The sequence below is a fragment of the Pygocentrus nattereri genome, chromosome 6, assembly GCF_015220715.1.
Source record: "Pygocentrus nattereri isolate fPygNat1 chromosome 6, fPygNat1.pri, whole genome shotgun sequence".
NCBI lineage: Eukaryota > Metazoa > Chordata > Actinopteri > Characiformes > Serrasalmidae > Pygocentrus > Pygocentrus nattereri.
The window spans coordinates 32,089,116-32,115,334 of record NC_051216.1 but is presented as its reverse complement, the minus strand read 5'-3'; the positions used below and the strand labels follow the sequence as shown (position 1 = coordinate 32,115,334).

The following is a 26,219-nucleotide window of genomic DNA, read 5'->3' as shown; positions in this document are numbered from 1 at the left end:
AAAAGGAATGAGCATTGGATTAAAATCACAATAGCAGTCTTCAATCCTCAAATGAGAGTTCAAAGCGAGAAAAAAAAAAAATAAAAAATCAGAATCACTTTATTTGCCAAATGTACACATTACACAGGAATTTAACTTGGCAGGTCAGTGCAAGAGCATATTGTGTGCCAGCACGTGTCAGAACCAGCTGTTGCTTGGTTCTGATTTTTATGGAGTGGTACAGTTTTCCTGAGGGGAGTCTCTGAAACAGATCCTGGAGTCATGCAGCTCTTGGACTGGATTAATGATTTGAGGCCAATATTAATCTCTAGTTTTATATCACCTTCTTTTATGAAGCACTGGGAAATACTAGTTTATTCGACACCTGTTAAAATTGTTCTTAAGGAGTTTTTTTTTTTTTTATTACCCGATTTTCTCCCCAATTTAGTCGTTTCCCATCCTACCCACCCAGAGAGAGCGAGGCCATCTGTGCTCTCTTGGACTCCCGACTACTCCCGGGGAAAAAGAGAGTAGAAAGAAAAAGTTTCAACACTGGTTTTAACAAGGCCTTTTGCACTTGGCCTCATAATTTCCCCAGTGCCATCTCAAGGGCTGTTCTATTACTGCATTAGCTCGAGTGAAAGTTGTTAGATGATCGAGCGAACACCAGTGTCAACTACAGCAGTAGTACTTGCCCAAAAATCTTTGGGAACCGACACATTTCCCTCGTCAAACCCAAAAATAACAGCAGACAAAGCTCTTTATAAGCCATCGCAGTAAACTAGTTTAAAATGCTCAACATTTCAAAACCATAAGTTTTTATTTTCTGGGCTTTAAACTACTTCATCTGTTATACATAAACAGGGCTTGAAACAGGGCTGCAGTCTCTTGAGGTTAGCTGTTAGCCTTTAGTCTATCATGTAGGACTAGCCAGCTTTCTGTGCACACCACCTACAGCACCCCTCGCTCAGCCAGCTGCATCAGGCGATGCCGTGGCCTCCTGGTCCTTGCTAGGCCGAGAGGATCCACAGTTTCAGCTAATGCAGAGAGCATGAATGACAAATATTTACTGAATTCCAGACAAATGACTTAGGTTTAGCATCTATAACGGCTTTATTTTAAAAAAATATATACCCATGAATACTCTAAACCATAATATATACAGCTAGAAACCTTAAATCATACCATGATACAAATTACTGGCCACCCACTACCAGGGACACAGCCACAGGCAGGCCTTTACCCAGATTGATCACAATAATGCAATTTGAATTGTTCTCAGAAAGTGTGGTCACTGCTATCCAAATCACTACCTACGCTACTAAACAGCTACTGTTTCTGTTCATCATTGCCTCAAACCTTCAGTCTGTTGTCCGCATGATTACATCCCATAGATTAAAGGTTGTTGGCATCAAGGCAGAAAGGGCTGAAACGGGCTTTATAACAGTCAAGATCTAACTCTGTGAATCAAGAGTAAGACATAAATGGACCATAAACCATGGTCCACTGTCATTACTGTTATCACTACAACTGGCATAACACCATGGAAACAGGTTTTTGGCTTCAATATGTTTAGGTTTCTGTGTTGTCTTTCCTTGTCTGTATACACTTTTAACTTTGTTAAAATACAAAACAAACATGACTGTGGTGAGCGGACACAGGTTTTAAAGTCTTTATAGTTAAGGTTGTTGCAGTATTTGTTGTGCTTGTGAAACTGAAACCAAGTATTCTGGTTCATTGCCAGAATTGCCTTCACTTTAGATGCTATTTGATCCAATGTTTTCTGCTGGTATCAGCCTGATATCAACATTACTACACCAGTAGAAAAATGCTTCTGTATTAACTCACCTGAGAGGAGTGTTGGCTTTTCCACAACAGGTCGTTCATTTTGCTGCTGCTGCTGGTGGGGGTTGTGCATTTATGAGGTAGTGCATTTTGCTCTAGGTAAGGCACATTTCCATTGCTCCCCTGTCCTGGTATATGATTATTGCCCACAGAGTGTCTTTCTGTGTGACCCAGGGCTCCAGCAGTGCTGCAGGGGGAGGGGCTCGCAGCGACAGGTCCATTGGCCATTGGTTGAAGAGGGCAGGGGGAATGAATAGAGGGCTGAGATGTTGCGGGTGTACTGGAGAGAGCAATGTGTGGGTGTTGTGGTGAAGAGAGAGAGTTTGAATCTGGCAGTGAGGGGTCAGCTACAGGGCCATTGGATAAGGTGGGTCGCGATTCGCCAACAGCATTCAGTCTCATCTGTTCAAAAGAGAAGCCATATTTTTCTCACTTGCTGCAACAATAAAATGGCTAAATACATTTTTTTTTTACAACCCAATTTCCAAAAAACTTGAGACGTGCAAAAGGTCAGTAAAAACAGAACACAATGACATGCAAATCATTTAAAGACCATTCTTAATTGAAACAGTATATCTTTTAAACTTAAAAAAATAGCTAATGTTGAAACAGAATTTTTATGTTTTTTGGAAAAACAGGGCAACAAAACATGGATAAAGTTGTGTAATGCTAAAAAACACCTGGTCTGTAGGTGGCAACAGGTCAGTAACATGATTGGGTATTAAAAAAGAGCATCTCGGAGAGGCTGAGTGTTTCAGAAATAAAGATACGGAGGGGTTCACCACTCTGTGAAAGACTGTGCGGGCAATAGTGCAACAAGTCGTGAGTAACGTTTCTCATCGCAAAATATCAAAGTTTCAGGGTTTCATCATCCGCGGTACAAAATATTAAAAGTTTCCGAAAATTCAGTGAAACCTCTGTATGTACGGAAGAAGACTGAAAACCAATACTGACTGGCTATGATCTTTAGACCCTCAGGCAGCACTGCATCAGAAACAGACATGATTCTGCAGTGAAAATCACTGTACAGGTTCAGGAATATTTGCAAAAACCATGTCAGTGAATGCAGTTCATCTCTGTATCCGCAAATACAAGTTAAAGTTAAGAACCTATATAAACTGGATCCAGAAACGCCGCAGCCTTCTCTGGGCCCAAGCTCATAAGATGGATTGAGGCGAAGTGGTTCTGTGGATGAAAATGATTTAATCCTTTTAATTTCTTCTTACTTCTATTTTTTTTTTTTTTTAAATCAACAACACTGGGTCCTCTGGACTACCACCCATCGTGTTATCAGGGTACAGTTCAGCAGCCAGCAGCCAGCATCCATGACGGTATGGGCATGCATTAGTGCTCATGGCAGGGCTGACCTACATATCTGTGAAGGCACGCTTAGCGTTGAACAATATATGTATAGGTTTTGGCAACATATGTCACCATCTAGGTGAGTGCTTTTTTAGGAACGTCCTTGCTTATTTCAATGTAAAACCGCATTCTGCATGTACTGCAACCGCATGGCTCCACAGTCTGGGTTCTAAACTGGCCTGCCTGCAGTCCAGTCCTGTCAGCCATTGTAGACATTCGCCGCATTATGAAAAGAAAAAAAAAAAAAAAAAAAAAAAAACACATGACAAAGAAGACCCCGAACTATCAAGCTGCTGAAATATAATGTTAAACAAGAGTTGGAAAACATTTTATTTTCCACAGCAATTGGTCTCCTAAGTTTCCAAACTTAGAGTGTTGTTAAAAGAATGGTGATGAAAACACAGTGGTAAACATGCCCCTGTGACAACTGTTTTGAAAAGTGTTGCAGACATCACACTCAAAATGGACACATATTTATAAAAAAAAAAAAAAAAAAAAAAAAAAAAAAAAAAAAAAAAAAAAAACTTTCCTCAGTTTCAACAATTAATATGCTGTCTTTGTACTACTTTCTATTAAATATAGGGTTTATCTGACTTGCATATTATTACATTCGATTTTTATTTAAAGTAAGCAAGCAAAGTTTATTTATATAGTGCTTTTTACAACAGGTGTTGTCACATTTAAAGTTTGCACAGTATCTGCACAGTACTGTCCTTAAAAGTTACTTTTTTCACTTTTTCCCCCTGAGATCCACAAATCAGTGAGTGTTTATGCAACACAGATGGTCATTATTCATTTTTCACATGACCATTTTCTTTGGAATTAAAAATTTTGTTACTATGCCTTTAGGCTGACCAATTTAACTGACTTCTGCTCTGGTTGACTGCCCTTGACTCAAAATGTAGCCCAGGAGGAAGAACTCCTTATAACTTTAATTTGAATGAGTGGGGCTAAACTGCCATAGGCCAAATAGATGGCTGCAAATGCACGGTTTTTAGGTGATATCGCAAACAAATTCAAAATGGGTTTTTGCAGCTTCACTATATGGGCTGTATGGAGTGGAGTGTGTATGGTACACTTTCAAACCCTAACAGTGTATACATGCATCAAATTTATTTTAAATATCCAAGTAAAATGAGTTTTTCCATGACATGGGTCCCTCAATAAATCCTCAAGGGAAAACGCATTCAACGCATTTCAAAATGTGTTACTTCATGCATTGTATGTCACTGGCTTCATACCTGCTGATGCTGCTGCATAACTGCAAGCTGCTTTTCCAACTGGTCCAACATTTGCAGCTCAACTGGCTTCAGACTTGCCTTGTTGGCCCTCAACTTTTCCAACAGCTGTGAGAACAAAAAAATAAATAAATAAATAAATAACCTGTACATTCAAATCTGCTCCCTACACACAACCTAAAAGAATAAGAAGAGGCAAGCAAGTTTACAAACCTGAAGCTTCTGCGGAGTTAAGTACCAGCTGGGGATTTGGTGTTGGACTGTGCTGTTTGTCCAAGACTCTGATGAGTTCTGCCCATGTTTGCAGAAAAGGGGAAAGTCATTGTAACACCTCATGTAAAATATTCCTTGTAGCAATAATAAACTACTAGCTTAAACTACTATGATAAGACTTTACTCTGTACCTTGGATGGGCTGGTGGTCCTCTTTCTTTTGGCAGGGCTGGAGTGGTTGTCCCCCTGGCTAGAGGAAAGCGTGTGTGGAGGCAGAGACTGACTGGGGAGCTGACCCTGGCCTTCGCTACGCTGATCAGCTTTACATGCTTGCTACGAGTAACAGAGTAAAACAGCAGCTGGGAGATGTTCGTATAGTAACAAGCACCTCAACATACATGCAAATGCTTGATATGTGCATGGAACTCCAGAGCCATCCTAAATTCTTCACCACCCAATTAACATTAATTTTGGAAGACTAACAATGCTAGCTAAGACGCATTGGCTTGCAATCTACAAACTCTGATCAGATCACAACATCCAAAGGTTTTAAAAACTCCAGTTGCCTGTTTAACTTTTCAAAAAAAAAAAACCCCACAAAAAGGATATTTCCAATTTATTCTATTTTCATAAACTTTCCAAACTTTGTACTGTGTTCAAGTTTTTTTTTCTTGGCAGAAGTAATGGGATGATATGAACAACAAATGGTGTATCAACACCATTTGACAATGAAACATTCGTATTGATGCTTCAATGTCAAACAGTTGCCCAAGAAAAAAAGTTAACGAGAACAGGGAAAGTTTGATTCATTCCAGACCAACAGTCCTCTAAGCATATTCTCTACACATGATGAAACATCCCCACCACCACTGACCCTGTTCTGTATGCAATCATTTTGCTCTTTTGTTTACATTGAACAGTAACATGAATGTTCAGAAGGCAGTTTTTTTTTTTTTTTTAATGCAAGGCGCGCAGTGGCTAATGTTTAAAAAGATGCAACATGTGGTTCTCAGGGGTCAGTTAATGCAAACCCTTTGATAAGCAGGTAAACACGAGACGAGCAACAAACACGTCAAAACTGACAAGAACAGTACTGCGCAAAAGTCAGAGACGACACTTCATTCAATTTCTAGTCAAAATGACCAAAAAGTCCAAGTTGTTCTTTTTACCATCAAACTAACAGTAGCTTCATCTTTGAGAGATGGTAGAAAATCAAGCTCCACTCTTGCTTCAGATCTAAATAAATCCACAGGTGTTTCTGTCCATCCTTCCACTGGGAGAAGACAACTTGGTGCTATGGGTCTGAAAAGGCGTGCAGCTGTCAAGACTGCTATCAAGACCAAAAAAAAGCTGCTTTGTCCTCAGAATAACAGACTGACCACCCTAGAGTCTGACTGAACTTTGACGTGTGGAAAAATATACCTGCAGGGTTGGACATAGTAAAAACTGAAAAAAATATTAGTTGCTGAGGTTTCTTTTTTTTTTTTTGTCACATACGTTTTTGTCTTTCTTCCCTGATGTTGAAAAATTAATAACTTGTACTCAACGGCTGTTAAACTGGGGGGAAAAAAATGATGAGTGGTCTGTAAAGTACAGTACTATACAAAATTCAAACTTTTTCTTCTAGATTTAGACTGTGGTAATCTTTGAATCGAGCACGGTAGAGCTTCAGCTGTCTGAAAACAGCCAAAAGTAACCTGTGGTAATTCCTCCATGTTGGAAGAATGACTAAAGAGAAGGTGTCCTCAATATTGACTGGTAAGCCTATAGCACGCATTTGTGACCACTCATCACAAAAATTTAAACGCAGAGTTTAAAAACATGGCACACACTGTGCTCTACAGTCACTGTGCATGTTGCTCCACAGACCCTAACAAAAAGAAACGTGCTTCAGAGAGTTTCAAAAACCGTGATGTGAATGTCCCCTCATTCATCACCATTAACCACTTAATCCAGATAGGGTCGCAGTTAATGACCCCTTATGCTGTAGAAATAAACAGCTGAAGTGTAGTGCTGATGAGTTTTATGGTCAAATGATTATTGCAATTATTATATACTAAAAACCTTTAAAATTGAGGAGTGGTTACAAATACATCAATAATCAGCTCTGATAGAAACACCTACTCATTCAGAGCAGCAAAAAAAAAAAAAAAAAAAAAAAAAAAAAAAAAAAAAAAACCTGAAGTCCCCATTACCAGGGCATCCGTGTTAGCATGAATTGTAGAGGGTATAGAGCGGATGTGTGTCTACAGAACAGTCTAGCTTAGCTGGGCTCACCTGCTGTGCTGTGTTCAGGGCTCCCTGTCTGGAGGTAAGCTCTGCTGGGATTGGTAGGCTCCACGCCTCCTCAATACTAGGAAGTATTTTACTTTTACTCGGTAGACTACCTTGTTGTAGATTACACAACTGAGCCTAGAAAAGATTGTGTACAAATCAAAATTGGACGTATAAATGGTTGGTTATCTAGGTTGAAACTTGCTAAGACATAAGGCACATTATTTTAAATGGAATACATCTAGATTTATAATTCAAGCTGAAATACTTCAGGCAATGTAATGGATATAAGCATCTGAATACCGATGGAAATGATCACTGAGTGCTGACAATTAACAAAAACAAAGCTATGGCATCATGCTAATTATATTTAAACAATAAATAAATAAATTTAAAAAATACAATCGGTGTAAAAACTGGGAACACAATATAACAAAAGATGATCTGCACAGAAACTGGTCATATGTAAAATGGAATGTCAAGACAATAATATCAGTACAGTGTATTGACTGGTTACTACCTGTAGACACTTAATACGAGCAGTGAGGGCAGTGATGTTGGTGCAGGACTTGCTGCAGGTGGCGTTAATGTAGCATTTGATGGCATCCTGTGGCTGGTTGCAAGATTCATACAGCGTGCCCAGGTCCATCCAGGCGGCTGCATGGCTGTGGTCCAGCTGTACTGCACATATATAGGCCTGAAGTGCATCCATTGGCTGGTTTTGCTGCTGATACAACACTCTGAGGACGAGAGCGTGATGAGGAGCTAGAGTTAAGGTACAGTTTACCAAAAAGAGCAACTAGAGACACTAAAGGAAAGGTACAAAGGAACAGAATCTCAAAGACGGACCCTGAATCCATTATCTCAACTAGTCGCTACCAAAGAAATAAGCAACAGTTCCTATTTGACACTGCAAGTTTATCGTTCAGATTGAGGAACGTTTTTGAATCGTACACAAGCATGCAATAGGCTCTGCTAGACAGGCCTACTAAAACTGAAGCATAAGCATGTAGTGACAAACAGTGCGATGTGACAGGTCTTCTCAAGAAGACAATTGGTAATACGATGTACGATATTAAAAGCAAAAAAGGCAGCCAGCTATTTCTTCTAGGTTCTCTGAGAGAAAGCATGATGCACAGACTGTATGAAGAAATCTCAGAGACAAGCGGTGGTGAGTGACGTTGCAAAAATATATCCACATATATATCCATAAAATACCACCACATTAAAAAAAAAAAAAAAAAAAAAAAAAAAAAAACTAAGTACAAATGATTTTTATTCCACATTTTACATACTGCACTGCACTAAAACAGAACTAACTGCACTTTTTTTTTTAATGAAACATGGAGGTCTGTGTTTATGTACTGATTACTGATGATGAATGAAAATGTGTAATTTTCAGTAGCCCATTATTGCATGTCAGTCATGTACAATGTCTTAATTTTGACCATGAACACATTACAGCCTAGTTGTCATCCTTTCTGTCTAAACAAAAACAGGTTCTTATACAGGGTATGTTTAACGCCTTTTCAGGCGGTTTACATCATATATCATATACATGCTAAGGTCTAGCTCGATCTATCAGTACTATGTTCCACGGGGAACATTTTAATATCTCTGTGCTTTACTACAGAATTGAGCTGATGTATGCTTTTAAGCGTGAGCACATTAAGAATTTTACAATGATGTCAAAAATGGCTCAGCCAATACGATTTCAGAACCAGAACTATTCATTTTAGAAGTGATATTCTGATGGGTTGCACTCTTGATTTTACATTTGCTGATTAACGATTCACTGGCAACTTGTTCTTCTGACTGATAAGCAACTGTCACTTGTCAAAATTCACATCCCTACACCAGTGTTTCTGTTGCATCTGTATTGTACCATAGACAATGTCTGCTTCATCCTCTATATCTGTCCAGTTTACCTTCTGTAGGAAGATGGAGTAACAACTCATTCATTCAGCACAGCAATCTGACATCCTGACAATTCAGCCTCACTATGACAGACACTATCAGTGTGATGTTTCATCAGCCCTGACTCAATTTAAAATTATTCAAAATGAAAAAATGATAGTTTTTAATGCTAGACAGATTCAGTCAGTATTGTAGGGCTACATTTTCAAGGAAGGTCTATGCTCAAATGAAATGCTGCTTGCACAGGGTAAAGCTCACTTGTGAAGCAATAATTTTCACTAAGCTAACAAGAACACTTCTGTATTGTGTTAGAAGTGTGACAAGCTAGATAGCCAGCCAGATAGTCTTGAATAAGTAACTAGATGACTAGTTGACGAAGTAACTAGATTCAATACTTGTTTGGGGAAGAAGAAGACGAAGTAGAAAAAAAGAAAAAATTCACATCAGTTTAAAATTTTCACATCTCATTTCACTTTTGCCCGAGAGTGATCAACAGCCCTCTATAAGTTGGCACATCTGCCAAGACTCTAGTCTTGCAGGGCCAGATATAATCTCATAACAAGTGGGTTATGAGCTAAATGTGGGTGGGATTGTAGATTTACTAGAGCAGGAACAAGATGTTTATGAACTTTCTAAACAAATCCAACACTTAATGAAGGCTGTATGCAAAGTAAGAGGTGATGGTGCTCTCAACATCGTCTGACAGACAACAAGCCTGCTGTTAGCCCATTGAGTACAGGCTAAAAAGCCCCCCCTCAAAAACCTTCAGTTAAAGGGGGAATATATGATTTACTTTAGAAACATTTAAAAATATTCTTCACATCCCGATAGCAAATCAATAAATCTAATGCTGTGAGAAAAAAAATTTGAACACACCATACACACAGAGCCAACTGAAAAGTTCAGAGAACTAGGTTGATAAGAATGACACACAAAGTTACACAGGTACCTACAACAGGTTACACTGCTAAAGGAAAAAGGACGAAGTAAGAAGTCAAACTAGAATTAACACAGGTATAGGCTTTCCATTGGCAGAAAATCCTGAGGGAGTTCAGGAGCTGAAAATCCTGAGGGAGCTTCCTGTTTTTCGGTTGGACATGTAATTATCTGGGTTGTTTTGTTTTTTGGGGAATGTGTTATTTTCCTGAATTATGTAGCCACTTGTACCCAGCGACTTATGTAGCTACATTATGTACTAGTCCAACGATAATGTTAGCTAAGCAGTAGACGTAAGCTAGATAAGCTGTGCTCATCCATCTGTCGGTTTCCACAAAATCACCTATTACAACTTTAAGCTTACAGAAGAGTGTTATGTGTGAGGAGAACAAATTACATGCTGTAAATTAAATGTGACCTATTGAAAAACAGCACTAGCTAGCATGTTACGTGTGTGTTATCGATTGTAAGTTAAAACAGCATAGTTTCAAAGCTACCCTGCACCAAAAGTTTAACAAATTGTCCCCAGATGTATTCCCATTTCAAAATCTCATCTGGCCCTGCAGGACTACCAAGACACATGTGACGGCAGCACCTTTATGAGAAAACCTGATGCATCAAATCAGTCAGAACAAGTAGCAGTTTTCCATACAATGTCCACAACACTATGACGGTAAACAAAGCAGTTGCTGGAGGCGGCACATCCACAACGCACACTGTTTATGACTCTGACCGCCAAGCTGATCAGTAAGTACAAGTAAGAAACCTTATGGTACTTACCCTATTGAACACCATGTATCAGCACTGGCCTCTGACTTATCAATAGATTGCCGGTATGAGATGAACGCATCCTGGACCTTTCCAATACTGGAGTAGCACCTGTACAAGAGGGGAAGATCATAAGCATGTAAGCAGTGATATGATATGCTCTGGGGATGAGGGTGTATTTTCTCATTTCATCAATACTGGAATGACAAGATTTAGTAGTTATGGTATTACTAAACAGAAAAATCTTCCTAAGAAGAAAAATGAATATGACTCAAACACTCAACAATCACACATTATCTGATTTAATAATCAAATAAAATTTGATATTTGGATTTATTCAAGGTTCGTTCACAAAATTTCAAACTGTCCTTTTTCTCAAGCTAATCTAGCTAGCAATTTATGATGTGATCAGTAAGTGACATTTGCTTCTGACACATATAGGCTTCTTAGAGGCCAGAATGCCAGGCACCTCTCCTGAGACTGTGATAGCCAGACTGGTGGCCAACACACCAACTGTTCAGAGCTTAAAAATAAATAAATAAATAAAATAAAGTTTCTTTATAGCCAGTATCTTAACTCATAAATATAACCCATTTCTTCAAGGGAAACGTAAAATCTACTAGTTAGACAAACACAGAAAATGTAGACACACCATAATATCCTCTTAAAAATCCTACATGATACAAACATATTTCATTCCTGATGCACCTCAAATATAAAAAGCTCATTCCTGTAAGACATCAGAGCTTAAAGTAAATGTATCAATAAATAAAATCAGAAAATAGCATAATTAAATGATGGATTTCATGTACCTGCCCAGAAAGTACCAAGATTGTCCAGAGTTGGGGTCTGCTTCCAGAGACTTCTGCAGACACTGAATAGCATAGCTGTCCTTGTTGGCTTTATCTCCTAGCTGCTCTACTGTGTGATGCATCCAGCCTGTAGTAGCAGCAGCAAGCATGAGAATCAGAACAGTTATCACACTTTTACTATAACCATCTTGAGGAAAAAAGAACAAATGACTACACACCATCCCTCCACGACTGAGCAAACCTCCCCACAAATTCTGCCATCTTAAATTTAAAATGGAGCAAATGGCTTATCTTCTCACCGCCTTTGTCCATAGGGAGGAAACAGGAGACGGAGGGAAGAGAAGGGTGGGGGGGGGGTCTCTTACTACAACTAACAGCTTCAAAAGATCCCTTCAGAGACCACCCTACCCAAACAGCCCCTCTCTGCCATACACTCAGGCAGCCAGACAGAGGTTGTTAAGGGATGCAAGAGTGTGTGTGTCTGTGTGTGTGTGTGTGTAGACAAAGTGCCTCCTCCCAGCATGCCTAGCCTCTCCCAGGCAATGATCCCAGCTGAGCTTTTAACACCTGTGGCAAGCGCCTGCGCCAGGACCAGTCACCATGGTAACGACACCAGTGTCGACAATTTCAGAGCAACGTGGAAATGGTTTTATGACAGGCCCCCCTCTCTTAAAAACTCTAGACTGTCAAGAGAGATTGGAAAGAAACTTGAGAAAAGAGGGGGGTGGGTGCAAAAGGCATGCCAAATGAGTTTTTGTATGGTTAGTCGAGCGACTAGGCTAAGGTCATTTAAAGCTGTTGCACTAGATACACATGCAAACCTTAGTCAGCAGGGACACTCGGAGCAAGGTGAGGGAAATTTAATTGGAGGCAACAGCGAAAAGAGAAGATTTTAAAACTCTTTCAGAAAAAAAGGCACAAATGCCCAACAGTCTGAAAACCATGGACCTAGGTCTGTCCACTGACCACATCAAGGAAGTAAAGATAAAGAAAATATGCTTTCAATCACAATGTGCGACATCAGAAAACAATCAGTAAATACTCAAGCATTTGTTTTGCTTGTGTCTCACAAGAGAGCTCTCCTATGGTAACAAACTGAGCACCATTACAGTTTCCAAATCCTCTGGGATCATATCAAGGAAACAATTTTGCAAAGTAGCCAAACAATGGAAATGCACTAAAAAGTAGGGATGTGACTACATGAATTCCATTTGATACATATTCATGTTCAGTTGCTGGGCAACTTTAACAATGAAACTCAACACTTATTTTAATACCTTAATAAATATAAAAATAATGCCGTTTCTACAGAACCAAATCAAACTCAAACACCGTCATATGCAAAAGACTAGACCCCAAAAAACAACATTTTGTTTCCAAGGAAAAATAAGTTTATATGAAACATACTTGCATGTTTTTTTTCCTGCAAATAAAACTTCTACTTTGCTGCTGAGTTTAACATATTAGTAAAAAATGAAAACACAAAGATATGTGGCCAGTGCAAAAGTTACACCACATTTTATGTTTTCATCTCACAATATGTTAAAATCAGCAAACATGGATGTGCTGAATACTTTTTACCTGAGGGGGAAAAAAAAAACAAAAAAAAAACATGCAATCTAACTAAGGGTCACTTAAACCTTTGCATACAACTGTCTTGTTTATTCATAGCGATTGACTGAATATCAAACATTAATATATGCTTTGAGATGCATGCATGACATCACTTCTCAGTGTTTATCAGACCTGCATCCTCTAGCCTTTTATCAATGGTCAGTTGCTGACCATAGGATCGTTATTGGCCAGATATTTATGGTTGACTGACGACTCTGAATGAGTTCAATGTAAACAATGACTCGTTCAACCTCAGAAAATTTAAAAACCTTTAGACATCTTAAAGAATTCACAAATCGCATTGTTTTTAGACTGAAATATTAGACTGTATTTTCAAAACAGAATTAAAAAAAAGTGAACTCATTTTGCTTTTATTGTTTTGTCCAATAGCCAAAGCATGCCAGTGACCTCAGCATAAATTAAACAAACTTTTACAAAGTTCTACAAACTAATTTTTCTTATAAGACATATTTAAATACACATGAAGAGGATACAGGGTGTCTTTTTTTTTTCAATATCAGTGTGTTTCCAATCTATAGTCAGTCTATATCTGTTACGGTATTCTGTGTAGCATAAAACTGAACTGCATTCAATTCAAGCAGCATCATATAATCCTCATCAGACAAATCTATCATATTTAATATATAATACATAATACATACATCATGACGCCTGAACAACTAATGATTGGATACTGTGAGGTTGTAAACCGTAAAATAGGAAAATGAAAGTGTGGAATTCTTACCCAGTTGTTGGAGGGTAGTTGCCTTCACCTGCGTTGGAAGATTCTCCGTTTGTAACAGGCTTTCGTAGGCTTCCTTTGCTGCACGGTACTTCTTCTGCAGACAGAGCAAGAAGAGAGGACGTTTAGCAGACAGAAGGGTCAGCATTTTTATGGCCCCTAAGGGTGGACACAAAAGAGCTCCCTCAGACTGACCACAATGACCAGCCTTTAAAAGTGCTGTCTAGGAGAAGACTTAACTAGTCAGGCCAGACAGAGAGTGATAGCACAAATACAGACACTGGGGGAGGGTCAGTCTAGGACAGGACGAGACAGACTAGACTCAACAAGCCAGCCAGTTGAAGAGTGCGCTTCACACACCCATGAAACATGAGAAGTGTGTGTTTTCTATGGTGACCTTGAGACTTTGAGCGAGCCTGCAGCGTCTACAGCTCAGTGCTCACCAAGGCCTAGCTGACATAAAGGCAAACAATAGTTGCTAGCATGCCACAGCTAACACAGATGAAAGAGACTCGCTCATCCTTATACTTCCTGTGTGTCAGACAACAATCACACTTGAGAGTAAATACAGGAACTTCAGGCCAAATATTTAGCAGTGGAATGAGAAAAAATTCTGTCTTGTTTTGGGCATAAAAACTTTAAATCTTCTTTCAATTTATGATAAAGTGCTCAAGTAACTGTCTGGGTAATTGCTGTTCATTGGCAAGTCAGCACAGAAAGGTTGGTTCAAAGGTAATCAGGGTGGTGCGCTCATGCCTCATCCAGGCAGGCAAGGAGAAGTTCTACACCTTTAAATGTGAACTCCTCCAATTTTCTAAGTAATTTAATCATTGACATCAATAACAACATAAAACAAGGTTGTCCAGAGTGGTCTAATGTGAAAAAATGGTGAAACAATTTCTATACATTAGTGGTGGAGTTTCATGTCTACAACACACAACCATTTTATTTACATTCAAAATGTATTTTCTCCTGGGTTTTTACAAGTTGTTAAAAAACAAACAAACAAAAAAGGCAAATTAGAAAGAATTTTTTTATTGCTATTTCAACTGCAAGTACCTTTTTGCCACTGATTTAAAAAATATGCAGTACTGTGCAAAAGTTTAAAGGCACCTGAGAAAACTAAAAAGCAATTTATCGGGTCAGTAAGTACTGGTTTCTTTAGAAGAAAATAAATTATATTAGAATAAATACAATTAACATTAGTACAGGCAGTAGTGATTTTTACATAGGACAATATATTTATGTAACCATTTACAATTCTCTCCTAATGGAAGCCTAATATTACTTGTATCACCCAGTACCTGGTTTGGCTAATAAATGGTTCATTATGTTAAAACAAGCCGGTGATGGAATTTTACAAACTACATAATGGCTGGAAGAGTTCAGGAGACAGCTGGAACCAAACTTTGCACTTCAAGCTACCTCACAAGATATTAACTACTTCAAAACAAAACATTTCTTGTTACCTTTTCATTTCATGTGACCTTAAAATTTTTTCCCATGTGTTTATTCTAATGATGTACAGTAATTTTACAAGGAAAAAACACATTTAGTTGTAAGACAGATGGTTTGGAACAATGCACTCAGTCTTGAGCACAGTACTGTATGTTAAAAACTTTGTGAAGCAGCTTTTAGAAGAATTGAACTGTTCAGGCAGCTGGCTCCTGGCACCATCATTACTGTAAACAATTCTGACTCATTATGTTTCTCTGGAATGGAGCATTTCAATCGCTTTGAACACACCTGTTTACCAATTACTCAGAACTTACAGAAATTTTGAAAAATTGCAATTCCCTTCACACCAATGTAAAAAGATATGGAAAAAAACACTCCACAAAAATGGACCCTACATCCTCAAATACTTATATCAGTGAGCGTTTGCACACTAAAGAATGAAATGAAAATACACTTTATGTAAAAAGAAAAGCACTCACCTGAATCTCATATAAATGAGCAATGTGGAACTGAACTGCATAAAGAAAAAAGAAAAAAAAAAGAATATATTACTGAAATAATATTAACATTATAGTAATATAAACAGCAAAAGCCAAGATAAGAATACAAGTTGCCAGCTCAACTGTTCTTTCTCCAGACCAGTGATTCTTTTGCCAGTAGCGAGCAGAATGCATAGAAGAAAAAGAGGAGGTTAGTGTGCCCTGTGTGCACTTCCAGCCTATCATTACCACCGGTGAGGAAAACTGCACAAGGCAGAATCCTGTAATGCAGTTTCCGTGGCAACTGCAGTCTCAAGGAGTGTAGAAATGGCAATGGGGAGAAAAATGGAATTACAGAAATATCCAGTAAAAACTGCCCAGTGCCTTTTTAGCTCTCTGTAACAGAAAGCCTTCTCTAACCGAGACCACTGACGATCACAGTTCCTGAATAAACCTGCTTCAAGAACTGGATTAGAAACATGATGATGAACTGTGTTGTGCTCATTGTACTTACTTTCAGCTTTGGACAAAGTGCAGGGTGTTGAGTCAATCAAAGCCAGCTGAAAGTGCTGCAGAAAGAAAGAAGAGATTTGATCAAAGCTACTTTTGATTGATTCTCAGCACTTCAGGGGCTCATTTTACACAGCATGTATGAAGCATTTGCAGTGTCCAAGTTTGTACTCACTTGATACTGACCAATCAAGATCTGGACACGTTCTCTTAAATTCACAATGTACAAAAATATTTGAACAGCAGAGTACACTGATTCGATGAAACTCTGATGCTCTGACCAGTAGCACATAATATCCCCATAACAATCCAACAATCAGACAGCTACCACAGGTTTTATAACAAATGCTAGATAAACTGCTCCAGTTTCACTCAACAAAATACGGGAAGAAAAAAATGCCTTAAATCAGTACCACTGTGAGCCATGAGAGGAAACCAGCTTACAACCTGTTTATAAGCATAGAGCCACCATCAAACTATAAATAGGACAGTGTCAGTAGGCTTCCCTGGAGTCTTCAGGCTTTATCAGCATCCTTTCATATTAGGCATGTGCAAAAAATGATGCACAAAATTGAAAAAAATATCTGATGATGAAAACACTGCACAGCTGTAGAGAAATAATACACTGTTAGAAATAAAGGTTCTATGCATGTACATACAACAATGTAAATGTGCCCCCAAACGTACAACAGCGGTTTTAAGGTCCAATTGTGTACCCTAAATAGGTTTTCCCAGCAGAAAAGTACATATTTGTAGCTTTTCATAGCCTAATGTTCTAAACAGAACAATAAAATAAAGAGTCTGGACACGAGACAGCCTGTATGGAGTTATGCGACAGTTATGTTCCCTGAATAAAAAGTATTTCGATGTACCCCTGAGGGTACTGCCCCAGTGAAAAGAGGGGTACTGGCCAAGTGACAATTGCGCACCTTTTCTTCCTAAGTCTGTAATGGCTCCATCCAAACGAACATGAAAAAGCATCTCTAGAACAATGAGTCCTCATCAGCAACAGGACTCTAGTTAGCTCAGTAAGCTCATCAGCTATCTGAAGCCTTTGTTACTTATCCAACACAAAAACCTTCTGATGTCCCTCAGGTGTTTAAGTGTACGCACCTGTATTATTTTCAAAGAACGCTTTTGTTTGTCCTAGTTTTTCCTGGTTAACCGGATATTCGTTCATAAACTAATACTCAAATTTGTCAGAACGCACATTCCTACATGACACCAACACCCCGCATACCAAGTGTTGTAGAGCAAGTAAAAGCATTTCTGAAGATTTTTCACCATTGCCTCCTGTATTATTTTAAAAGAGAAGAAAAACGGATAAACAACTGATTCAATGTTAAACAGTGTTGCTAACTAGGAGAGCATTAGCATTAGCTTAACCTGAATGATAACAGAACTGCTTGACTAACTAAAGCTGCGACACAAGTTTCAATAATACAGTAAGAAAGAGAAGTTGAGTACATGGTGCTGAAGGGACAGAAAGGTAAAATTAAAGCCGTTTCTTGGTGTTTCAAGTAACTTCATCGGCTAACTTAACGTAGCTTCACAAGCAGGCTACAGACCAAACAGCGCCACACAGCACAGTGCAGGCTTGAGTGTGATTAACTGGTACCAAGTACAGATGAAAAAAATATAAGAATAAGAATATAAGAATAAAAACTGAGCAACTGGTACTGGACTGACAAAGTTAAAACCTGTGGTGTTTGGTAATGCAGCATTTAAAAAAAAAAGCGTAGTTAGCTGGCCAACTCTACCACGCATCACAGCACAGGCTTTGCTCCAGCTAAGCGATGCCACAATGACACTTCTGGTGAATACCCGAGAACGTAAAGTCGTGTGCCTGGTGTTAGAACGAAAGCTGAAATCAAACATGTTCAGTGGTGTGTGTGTGTGGCTCTTAGCCATCGTGAAGCTACTGTCATGCTTGTTTTTCCTGCCTCTGATTTTTCCCATTTTCCCCCCTTCAATGCCACCCCTTGGTGAGCTCCCAACGCCACCAATCAGTGAGCCTCTCCAAAATACAAATGGAAATGCATCTATTTAACTGTTCAGACACAGAACGTATCATTTTAAATGCAGTAATCGCTTTTAAAACACTTGTTATTTTTAGCAGCACACTTTATTACTATTATATTGTCCAACCCTATTTAAGACTATGCCCTCTCAGGCTAGGTTTATTACAGTATTGAACTGTTTATTACAATATTACAGTTTATTACAGTATTGAACCCGCCCCATCAGATGGTTCAACATTCTGCTTACATTAACACAATTGTTTAAAAACTACTACTTCTTGTTAGGTTGAAAAGAATTTCTGCTGACGTTCTGAAAATCTTGTTCAGTTTGCTTAAGCATACATTTTGTTGGCAGAACATGTCAATTCCACTTCAATACATGGCACACAAACAGAGCACAGTCAATTAACTATAATCCAAAGTGAAACTGCAAAAGAGACCGTAAGGGACTGGTCAAGAATGGAAAGGGCATAAATCAGATAATACACAAAAAAAAACGTCAACACTAATTACTACAAGGTCAGTTGAATGAGAACAAATACCTTAACCTCTAGTACACTGGTTACCAAGCACAACACTTTTTATATTCTCTGTTCTACATATGCAGTTATTCAGTCCACTGAAGACAAAATGTATTAACAAGTTATAATCTGCTTTCCTCTGGTTTAATAAAACAATGAACCCCAATAGTGTAACAAGTTAAATTTAAAAAAATGCAGCCAACTTCCTATGAGCATAGCAACAACAGAGCAAAGACAATGACAGGAATTACAATATACTACCGGATATAGAGCATCAATCATCACATTCAAATCGTCCAATATTAGTTCTTCCCTATGATGATGATGATTATGATGCTGATGATGACGATTATACAGAATGCCCCTTGAATATAAAACACCATGAAAGAAGTGAGGGGTCCCCTTTAGAAAATGTACTGGTAAAAGAGCTTCTTGCCACAAACCAGCAAACAAATGTCAAGCAGATTAAAACAGGAACTACTTAAAATCAGTGCTATGGATCCATCTCAAAGCACAGCCATTAAAATCAAGACAATGCAGACTCCACATACTAGAAACAACAAAAGAATTTTAAGAAAATAAACCACCTACCTATCCAAAGCACACATTACCAAACCTGCTATGCAGGTCATCTCTCCTCTGATTGTACATCCTATATGAGCTCTATGGCACTGGCTAGAAGATAATGGAGCAGGATTGCCAGCTTCTCCCTCTCCTTCCAACACTGATTACTATTCAAGAGAGCAGCAGCTGAGAGATGACATGCTGCTCTCTCTCGCTTACAGACTCTCTCACTCACACACACACACACACACACACACACACACACACACACACACACACACACACACTATACCTCCAGGCACCTCAATCACACACTTCATATGCTTGTTGTAGCCTCTACCAGCAGTTTCCAGTGAAAAAGAAAAGGAAGGGAAAATAGCAAGCAAGTTGTTGGTTTGGGGGCAGGGAAAAAGAAAAGCAGCAGCAGAAGTGCCATTCAGTTCAGTCAAAATAGCAGAACTGTTTCTAATTGTGGAATTTCCCTCTGGTAATGTTAGGCATTGAAACAACCTTGTTCTCCAGCTGCTGCAGGTCAAAATCAGCACCCTGTTGGCAGATTACAGAGACGGTGTGCCAAGGCCCTCTTTACAGTGGTACAGTAGGAGCCCAAAAGACAATAAAAAAATGGACACATTCCATCTTAAATAACCACACGATGCTACATACCACTATAAATCACAGAACAACCTCTTTTTATCCACCCCGGTGTCAACGTGAAAATGCAGCATTAGAGATCAACACAAAGGCAATCCAAGTGCTTGGATGACCACTTTTGTACCTAATAATAAAGTACAGAAAACACTCTGAAGGCAGATCATTAAACACATCCTTTAGGCTCACACAACTGTGATGAGCTAGTAAGATAAAAGCCCTGTCACTTCCTATTACGAGCACTTACCAGCTGGTAAAAGAGGTGGGGCCCATGAGTTCTGTGGAGAATGGCAAGGGCCAGCAGGACTGGACAGAAAAGAGCACACCAGCTACAATGTGCACTGATGCCTCCCTCTCAGAGCTGCGCCTTTGTTACCCATAAGTGGGACACACACAGAGTCAGTGCGTAATCACAGGGCTGGCAGCCAGCCAACACTGTCTTCAGCAGCTTCATAGACGGAGAGAGAGAGAGAGAGAGAGAGAGAGAGAGAGAGAGAGAGAGAGAGAGAGAGAGAGAGAGAGAGAGAGAGAGAGAGAGAGAGAGACAGACAGAGAGAGAGAGTGTGTGAGAGAGAGTGTGAGAGACAGAAATTGAGAGACAGAGAGAGAGCGCGAGAGAGAGAAATTGAGAGACAGACAGAGTGTAAGAGAGAGAGAGAGAGAGAGAGAGAGAGAGAGAGAGAGAGAGAGAGAGAGAGAGAGAGAGAGAGAGAGAGAGAGAGAGACAGTGAGCGAGTGTGAGAGCGCGCGAGCGAGCGAGCGAGCGAGCGAGCGAGCGAGCGAGCGAGAGAGAGAGAGAGAGAGAGAGAGAGAGAGAGAGAGAGAGAGAGAGAGAGAAATAGAGAGAGAGAGTGAGTGTGAGAGACAGACAGAGAGAGTGGCGTTGAGAAGATGGCTGAAAAGGTCCAGAGCCTGCTTCAAAGTTAATCAGCTGGAGCGTTTTATGGATGGACCTGATCTCTGTGTATATATATATATATGCACACACACACCCACACCCACCCACACCCACCCACACCCACCCACACCCACCCACACCCACCCACACCCACCCACCCACACACCCACCCATCCATCTATCAAAAACATTGCTTAGGTATGTCAGTATTTTGGCTGGACTACTTCCAAAGCTGTCACAAGGAAGTCAGGTAATACTACTAGTTACCATCCAACACCTTTCTTGGCTAATCAATCCTTCGTTACATTAAATCAGGTGTGCTGGTGATGGAATGGAACAAATCCATGACAAGGCTTGAGACACTGAGGTGATATCTGGAACCAAACTTCTTTGATTGACACTGATAAAGAAATATAATAACTTGAAAATGATGGCAGCGAGATTAAATAACTGCAAGTCTCAATTAACTGATGAGTTGATTATCACAGTCACAGACCTAGTTATCAACTGTCGTGAAAACGACGACAGCAGGGGTGCAGTTTCACTGCATATAAAGTTTCTGCTTTTGCTGCAAGTTACATGCCATTAGAAGCATGTACAAAACACTCCAAATATGTTGTACCTCGCCATTTTGCTGTGTAAGCAGAGGTATAAAACAGGCTTGCTTTAGCCTAACTAATCAATTGCAATCACAGTACAGAACTGCCTATTCTACTAAGATAACTGACATTTTTGTTAACCGCACAAGTAATAAAGATCATGTGCTTCAGTATCTTATAATGTTGGAGTTTTTTGCCAATAATCTGTAAATCTTTTCCAACCTTCTATCAGCTACTAAAAATGTACACATAACCAAGAAAACGTACAACATACATGAGTCTATCTGAAGCTAAGGTGTGCTCGGACCTAGTTCTCCAACAGCTAAAGGCACATTAACAGCACCTGCTCATATCTGTGAGTTGACCATGGACAGGTCATCTTTCTCCTTGTGTTATCAAACTTCATATATACCAGTGACCATAAAACTGTGTGTGTGTGTGTGTGTGTGTACACACACACACACACACACACACACACACACACACACACACACACACACACACACACACACACACACACCACCCCCACCCTCTAAACTGTATGATATCTACAAATTCAATTATAATATTAAGCAGCCCAGAAGCTGCTCTGCTAGCTGCACTGCTCAGCTACAATTTGAATACCATTCATGATTCTGCTAAGGAGGAGAAAGAACAGATGAGGGGAGACAAGAGAAAGATGAAGGGATGAGAAGGAGGAAGTTGATACAGCAACAGCACAGTGGCTCCTCGCTTCCCTTATTAGGCAACATGACCCAGATGGCAAGTCAGCAAGCACACCACTGTATTAAAAAGGATGCTGGGATACTAAAAGCATTTCATCTCTGACCCTCAGTGGATACCAGTAGAGGCCAGAGAAACCAGAGAAAGGAGAACACAACATCTCAATGTTGTGTTCAAAGTCAAAATGTTGGTGCTTGTAACTAATAGCCTTTTCAGAGAGAAAGGAAAAAAGTCTATTTGGATGGAACAGAGATACTCTTATTTAAAAGAAATGACTTCTTATGATAAAATTCTTTCACAGATCTTCCAGATATGTTAAAAGGTGGGGTGTCAGTAATTTAGAGTGGGGGGAAAAAAAAAAATAATACTCCTCATATTCCAGCAGCTGTCAACAAAATACATACTCTTGAAACAAACCAGTCTCTGCGGCTAGCACAGGCTCATTTTGTTCTAAACTGTGCATGTAGCTAAGCAGCTAACAATAAGAGTCATTGATGAGCTAGCTAATGTACTTACCCACTAGCTTACGGTGTAGTGCACTGGTCACCAAACCTTCTACTTCCCCACAGTTTAATTCCAACCTGCTTGTAAAATGCTGCCTACCCAACGTTAATGCATGGGATCCAGCCAATAAGGAGTTAATTAGCTGGAAAGGGTGTGGCACACCACTGTTCGAACTACACTTTACAAGAAGGTAGATGTCCAGGACCAAGGATAGTGACCACTAGTTTACTGCTTTCTGAGAAAATTTAAGAGCCTATTTAATACCAACAAGGTGACCTCTGATTTCCAAAAGACTTAATGTTAACTAAATAGCCAACTTCATCAGATAATAAGAGATGTTCACTTTATTTATGACATTCTGTTACTACTCAGTGAGCACCAGTACTCAGGCAATCTAACCTACACACACACACACACACACACACACACACACACACACACACACTACGAGGGCGAGGCTTTAGATGCTGCAACAAACAAAGGGGCTTTATTTCGTTGTTACACCTACAACAGAAACTGCAAGAAGAAAATACACCTATGTTGAGGACAATTTGAGGACTTGATAATATTCTCATGTGATGACTTCTAAACTGCCACTAAATCTGCCACACTTTTTTTATGTCTTTAAATCAATTGTAAAATAAGGAAACCTGTTCAATGTACATCGTGTAAAACAGAAATACATAAACACTTTTACCCAGATCATCAAGTGCAACCATGAATCAGTTTAGACAGTGGCCTCTTCAACCAAAGACAATCTTTTCAGAAATACTGAAAAATCAGACAAATGCTGTAAACAGCAAGAGGTGAGGAAACACACTCAGTAACATACTTCTCAGCTCAAGATGCTCGACCTTACAACAATCCAGGAGGTCTGGTAACTAGACTAACAGGCCTCATATGAAGAACTTGAAGAAAACTGAGCTCTTGTTGGAGAACAAAATGTGAATTCAGAACATCTGATATCAAACAGAAATGTAGACCTACAGCAACACTTTAGCAAACACCGGAAACGGAGCAGTGTGCAAATTTCAAGTCATCAGCCAACAAAAATGACAGTTAAAAGAACACACAACTAATAGAACATGCTTCTTCCATGTGTGAAGAAATATTTATGATACATATACAGCTATATAAAAGTTAGAGACCACCACTTATTGACTTGAATACAAGTCAAAATGCAGAATAAGTTCAAATGATTAAAGTGAAGAGGGGTCTCTGACTTTTTCACAGTACTGTACACATGATCAATAACAGGATCCTGATGTCTTAGTCACACTGGACAGATCCACCACTCCACATTCTATTCTGAGGTCCTGCTTAAAGAGCAAGAAAGCAGACCTACCTTCAAGCTTGACTCAAAGTCTGTATTAACTTTAAACATCAGCCCCAACCGTAGATGGATCTCCTTGGCTCTTGAGAAGCTGGGGTCAATGTAGAGCACCTCCTGAAAGGCCTTTATCGCCCTGCAGCAGACAGAAAAGCAGAAAAAGCATTCTGAGTGAAAAGCATTCTCCCCTACAAATATTTACTAATGTTGCGCAATGAAAGCGGTTTCTGACACCATATGTTGAACAAAATGCCTAAACACAAATTCATATGATGACAAATACTCCAATTTACAAATGACATACATAAGCTATTATTTTAGCCTGTCCAGACATTTTGAATGGACAGAAGTAGAGGGAAAAAACAGTTACCATGGAAACACCACCATGTCTTGGCCAAAACACTAGCAAGGGCATGCACGTAGGTATAGTGACTATGAACAAAGCACCAAACAACACAACGGCAATTAAACATGAGCAATGCATCGGTCTAAATGAAGAGGAACATGTGGTCGACTCACAGCAGTGAGTTCTGCTTGCTTATGCATCCTCAGCGAATGCAAACACAAGTCTGAAACTGTGAGCGGGGCTCACTGAACTCACTGAACTCACATCCTCGTTTCCCCTCCCCACTCTCTACTGCATTCGCTGCAGATCAAGGCTTTAACTATAGGACAAATTAATAAACGCAGCACAAGAGAAGCCTCTATTAGAGGGCCATCGGAGGAATTACACAGCACCAAAAAAAACCTGTTCATACACCAATGGAAACACAAATTCCTACAAAACTATTAGCTCATTTTAGTCTGCTTGTCAATGCTTATCTTGCATATCCAGAATTTTTTTTAATTTCTGCACCAACAATAATAAATTCTGACTAATCTTGATGTTCCAGTATCCATAAGAGTTAATGAACAGATATTCAGTTAAACTGCATGTGGTCGGGGGGGATCTGATAAGTAAAGCAATAACATGACAGCTCTGGTGTTAGTGGCACAAAACATCAAGCAGTACAGTATAGCAGTCTGCCAGTCAGCTAACACTAGAGCTAGCCGGATGCTGAAAACTCTGTCTGCTAAATGACTCCTTTTGTTCTTAGTGGATGATGTGCCAACAAGTTAGTCTGTCAGAGAAATATATTCTCACCGTTTCTGGACATCAGCTAGTCTAATTAGCAAAAAAGATGCACTACAGCTGACTACCCTCTCTCTGCATCTCTACTGTCCCTGGCAAAACGATTCACATTAAGGCACATATTGGACATGAGCAATGTACGATACAATAGCTTATCTGTTGTTGCACAGTTTAAGTTGATCATTCTCTAGTCCTTCATCGGCGGTCACAGGATGCTGACACAAAAATCTATCCAGAACATAAATATCATAAAAAAAGTAATTGCCTTTCCATGAAATACTGGTGATACAGATTTATTACTGGGTATTCTTACTGCTGTTTGTCAACCCACACTGCCAACGTATAAAGTTCAATCTACTCACATCTGTGAAACATGTTCCTGTTCTTTGTACCATTTTTAATGACAGAGTTTAAATTTGCACATCAGTGCATTCTGTTTTTATTTACATTTTGTGTTCTTATACATCTTTGTATAACACTTTCATTGTATTATCAAGTGAAATCAAACTAATTAAATCCCTACATTACAGTAAGAACACACCAAAATTTCATGGTCAAAAGTGGCTGAAACCTCTCCAGTACAGGTTTGGCACCACTTGGACACAATATCCTACTCTATACGCAGAATATAACAGAAAAAGAAGAGCTAAAAGGAAAGTCCTTGCTAGCACACCAATGCTATCTATAGCCACAGAAAGATGGGGGGAGAAAAATAAATAAATAAATAAATAAATAATCACAAATGACTAAAGTAGAGAGTAATGAATATTGTTGCCTCTGATCATCTGTTATCAAGGACACTGAATTATTTATTGTCAAAGCACATTTTGTACAACCCCAATTCCAATGAATTTGGGACATTGTGTAAAACAAATCCTTTTCAACCTATATTCAATTGAATACACTACAAAGACAAGATATTTAATGTTAAAACGGATAAACTTTATTGTTTTTTGCAAATATTCACTCATTTTGAATTTGATGCCTGTAACACATTCCAAAGAAGTTGGGACAGGGGCATGTTTACCACGGTGTTACATCACCTTTCCTTTTCACAACACTCAGTAAACGTTTGGGAACTGATGACACTAATTGTTGAAGCTTTGTAGGTGGAATTCTTTCCCATTCTT

The 26,219-nt window shown here is 39.2% G+C and overlaps 1 protein-coding gene across 8 annotated transcripts in view; it reads right to left on the bottom strand.

Annotated features, from left to right (window-relative positions):
* The window catches only part of kdm6a (lysine (K)-specific demethylase 6A), a 75,630-nt gene that overhangs the window by 18,581 nt on the left and 30,830 nt on the right, over positions 1 to 26,219 (bottom strand). For 5 of the 8 annotated variants that reach the window (XM_037539646.1, XM_017695231.2, XM_017695232.2 and 2 more), the window contains 12 exons: positions 23,973 to 24,093; positions 16,151 to 16,205; positions 15,637 to 15,671; positions 13,703 to 13,796; positions 11,344 to 11,470; positions 10,544 to 10,642; positions 7,431 to 7,650; positions 6,914 to 7,048; positions 4,829 to 4,969; positions 4,638 to 4,715; positions 4,428 to 4,532; positions 1,828 to 2,226 (listed from right to left, as the gene is read on the bottom strand). In XM_037539646.1, coding sequence (XP_037395543.1) covers positions 1,828 to 2,226; positions 4,428 to 4,532; positions 4,638 to 4,715; positions 4,829 to 4,969; positions 6,914 to 7,048; positions 7,431 to 7,650; positions 10,544 to 10,642; positions 11,344 to 11,470; positions 13,703 to 13,796; positions 15,637 to 15,671; positions 16,151 to 16,205; positions 23,973 to 24,093 — 1,609 coding nt within the window. Of the gene's footprint in view, positions 1 to 1,827; positions 2,227 to 4,427; positions 4,533 to 4,637; positions 4,716 to 4,828; positions 4,970 to 6,913; positions 7,049 to 7,430; positions 7,651 to 10,543; positions 10,643 to 11,343; positions 11,471 to 13,702; positions 13,797 to 15,636; positions 15,672 to 16,150; positions 16,206 to 19,279; positions 19,469 to 20,150; positions 20,219 to 23,972; positions 24,094 to 26,219 lie in introns of those variants that run through there. The other 3 variants (XM_037539645.1, XM_037539644.1, XM_017695233.2) reach the window with 3 other exon arrangements.